We start from the raw sequence: 3,485 nt of genomic DNA on the forward strand, positions 1-3,485 counted from the left end.
TTCACCTGTGGCTTGTTTCCTGTTTGCGCCATCTCACTCACCTGTGGACACCTTGGTGGCTGAGCATCCACACAGGAATCAGCTGGTTGGCTGATGTCCGGGCGGGGCACAGCGGTCCTCCCCAGACGCTAGACCTCCGCTCCTCCCCAGCACACCTACTACGCGCCTCTCGCGGCCCCGCCCCACTCCGCCTCCCAGCTCCTCCGCCAATAAGCGCGCGGCACCGCATCCGGGGACCCGCGCGGCCGCCGCCTCCCGCGCGCACGCTCGGCCATGGCGGAGGTGAGTGAGCGGCTGGGTAGCGGCCCCTCCCACACACTGCCCTGGGTCGACCTGGTCGGGCCCGTGCTCTCGCAGTCCGAGTGCCTCGAGCCTCTCCACTATTACCGGGCGGAGCATGAGCCCCGTGGGCGCCCGACGACACCCTCCTCCATCTCGGCTACGGTGCGCATGCGCGGACTGGGGGGGAGGGGCGCGAGGCGCGGGCGGCCGGGTGCGGGGCCGAGACCCGGGGCCGCGCGGCGGGAGGGCGCCGCGGACCGGGTGGGTGTGCGGCTCTGTCGTCTGGGCCGGCGGCGCGGAGACGGTCTCCCGGCGCGCTGGGGATGAGCAGGGCGCGGAGTCGGCGGCTCTCTGCGAGCGGAAAGTTTCGCGCGTGGAGTTCGTCTGGCTGTGGGAGCGGGAACGGGAGCGCGGGCCTCCCCGCGGGTGCGGGGCTGCGGCGCTCAGCCCGGAGCTGACCTGCACCTCGGGGTGCGGCCGCTGAACTCCGGGACCAGCCTCCACCAACGCGCTGCGAATCCGCCACTCCGGTACTGGAACTCAGCGCGGTGCGCGAGTGGGGCAGCTTGGGCAGCAACAGGCCCGCGCGTGGGCCCCAGGGCCGGGCTCTGGGGGCCCTGTTGGACAACTCTGGCTGGTTGGCTCAGAGGGGTCTTAGGGGCTTAGTTCCTTCTGTAGGGGGGCTTTGGGGAAACGGACCTTCCGAAGACAAGCCAGGTCAGCCGATACCCCTTTTGGGGCATGGTGGCCAAGTGGGTGCTTTTGGGCTGCTCTGCCCTGCGTGGCGTGGGTGGTGGAGACTCTCCGGTCTGTGCTTACGTGCTCTCCTGGAGTCCAGAATTTGGAAGGGGTCTGCCTCAGTTTCCTTATTTCAAGTGGGAGCCTGGTGGTGTCTTCCCATACGTGAGAGGATGTTTTGCTGCTTCCGTGTTTTGAACTCATAAAAGTGGCTATGGTTACTAGAAGTCCTTAGTGTCAGCTGCTTGGTTAGCGTGTGTCTCAGTGGGAGATGGAACTCTTTGGGCTGGCCGGCTTGTCCCGTTCTTAGTTTAAGCCACACCTCTTGGCTGTGCCTATCCTCTGAGACCATCCAGCCCCTGGGTTCCTTTCTAGTACTCGGAATTCCTATGGAGTTGCCTGTCCGTTGTCTCACCTCATCTGGTCTCTAGGATGCCACCTCTGACCCCAGCTGCCCAGCCCCCACCTTGTTCTCTTCATTCCTGTGCCTTGGTTTCGCTCCCTTGTTGTCCCATGTCTCAGCTCTATGTGGGTGGAGACAGGCAGAACCCGTCTCCCGGGATGTCCCAGCTGCCACCGTGGAGGGGCGAGGCTGGGACAACCAGGGGCATGGGGGTGGGGGTGGGGTGGGGGTGGGGAGCTTGCCTGGGTGTGGATGTGGGTCATTTCTCTTGAGAATGCTTTTAAACTCCTCAGTATTCACTTGTTCTGACCTCTCATAATTCTTGGGGTTCACTTGGTCCTTTGTGGGTTGCAGTTTGTAGGTAACTGGTTTTGGAGTTAATGCTGAAACCTCTACCCCTTTGGGGTGTGGGCTACAACCTGTTCATGAGGTCCTTGTGTGGCTTGGGCTTCCTCACAGCTTGGAGTCTGTGCTTCAAAAGATGCTAAGTGGAATCATGGGATGCTGCTTCCTGAGCGAGTGAGTACCTTTCCTTTTTCCATAGTCTCAGCCTGGCTAGATCTGGGTCCCCTAGTCTCCCTGGGAGACCTGCCTTGGAGGTGCTCCCTGTGCTGTGTCCAGGCTCCTAGCTAAGAAGGCAGGGTGGCGTCGTCCATGCCAATTCTCCTTGCATCCTCTGTTCTCAGACACCTTGCTGGGGGACCTGCTTGCCTCTGGCTTTTGCTTGGGGATCAGCCTTTAGTGTGTGTGTCCTGTTGTCACCTGGATTGTCTCCAGGCTGGACTTGCTGCTTCCTCCCGATGTAGAGATCTGAGGGGCTTTGCTGGCCTTGAGCTTTTCCCCACGTGGGGAAATAGGGTCTTGGAACCTACCTTTTAAAGTGGCATTCAAGAGATGTACCTGGTTGTCCAGTGACCATGATGGTATCTATGCCTTAGTCAGTCTTGGGGACCTTGAGGGTCACCTGGAGATGAACTTGGCCCAGTTGGCAAGGAGCAGGGTTCATGGTTCCCAGGTTGGCTGTGTCTCCCACTGTTCTGCTCTCAGCTCTGTTCTGCTTGAGCCCCTGCTCCGGTCCAGCCCACCGACCCGAGGATCGGTCGGAGGATCCCTGGCCCGAAGCAGGAGGTTGTTCCCATTCTGTCTGGATAGTGAGACTGTGGGACTGTTGCTAGCCTGTCTTGCAACTGTGGTGTCTCACCTCTAAGTTAGGGTTCCGGACAGTGGGGTCAGAGAGCAGGTCCCTGGGCAGAGCCCACAGCCACTCATAGGGAGCTAGACAGGACTGGGCATGATTCCAAGGATGCCGGGGCTTCCTCTTCCCCTGTGGCTTCACGTTATTAGCCCGTGGGGCTGGTCTTAGTCCATGTCCCAAGATTTGGATGCCTTGCTGTACTACACCAGGTACAGAGTGTAAGATGCCAGACACTTGGGTGAGTGCCCTGCGGCTGTCCCAGGTGGGCCCCCTCATCATCAGCTTTCCCTCTGCCCCCATGTGGGGGTCACCCTCAGAAGCCTGTTGGGTTGTAGTCACTCTTGAACTAGAACCTTGGGGGTTTCCTGAAACATCTTTCCAGGAGGATGCAGCCCTGTGCCCCCCACCGCCCCCTTGCTGCGTGGTGCAGTGCTCAGTGGAGGGGCCTGGCTGGGGTTCTTTTGAGGTCCTTCCTGGTGTTGCTTGAGTAAGAAACTTGACCTCTCTGAGCTTTAGTCTTCTTGTTTCTCTTTTGGGGTAGATGAGTGCCTCACTTCTGACCTCTGAGGATCCAGTGCTACTGTGTTCTAAGTTTTAAACTTTAAGATTTTAACTTCTGAAAATTACACACACACACACACACACACACACACACACACACACACACACAGACCTTTATTTTTGTGTATGAGTATTTGCCAGAAGAGGATGCGGAAACTTCTGGAACTGGAGTTACATGTCTGTGAGCTGCTGTGCTGGGAGTTGAACTCAATGCTCTTAACCCCTGAGCCATATTCATTCTCTCTCTCTCTGTCTCTCTCTGTCTCTCTCTGTCTCTCTCTGTCTCTCTGTCTCTCTCTGTCTCTC

General features: G+C 59.0%; 1 protein-coding gene across 17 annotated transcripts in view; it reads left to right on the plus strand.

The window, feature by feature from the left end:
- Window positions 1-233: 233 nt before the first annotated feature.
- Mier2 (MIER family member 2) overlaps window positions 234-3,485 on the plus strand; it is an 18,473-nt gene continuing 15,221 nt past the window's right edge. For 3 of the 17 annotated variants that reach the window (XM_031349397.1, XM_031349399.1, XM_031349408.1), the window contains exons 1-2: window positions 464-812; window positions 1,778-1,942. In XM_031349397.1, coding sequence (XP_031205257.1) covers window positions 1,925-1,942 — 18 coding nt within the window. In that variant the 5' untranslated portion in view covers window positions 464-812; window positions 1,778-1,924. The other 14 variants (XM_031349390.1, XM_031349402.1, XM_031349403.1 and 11 more) reach the window with 12 other exon arrangements.

The sequence above is a fragment of the Mastomys coucha genome, unplaced genomic scaffold (assembly GCF_008632895.1).
Source record: "Mastomys coucha isolate ucsf_1 unplaced genomic scaffold, UCSF_Mcou_1 pScaffold4, whole genome shotgun sequence".
NCBI lineage: Eukaryota > Metazoa > Chordata > Mammalia > Rodentia > Muridae > Mastomys > Mastomys coucha.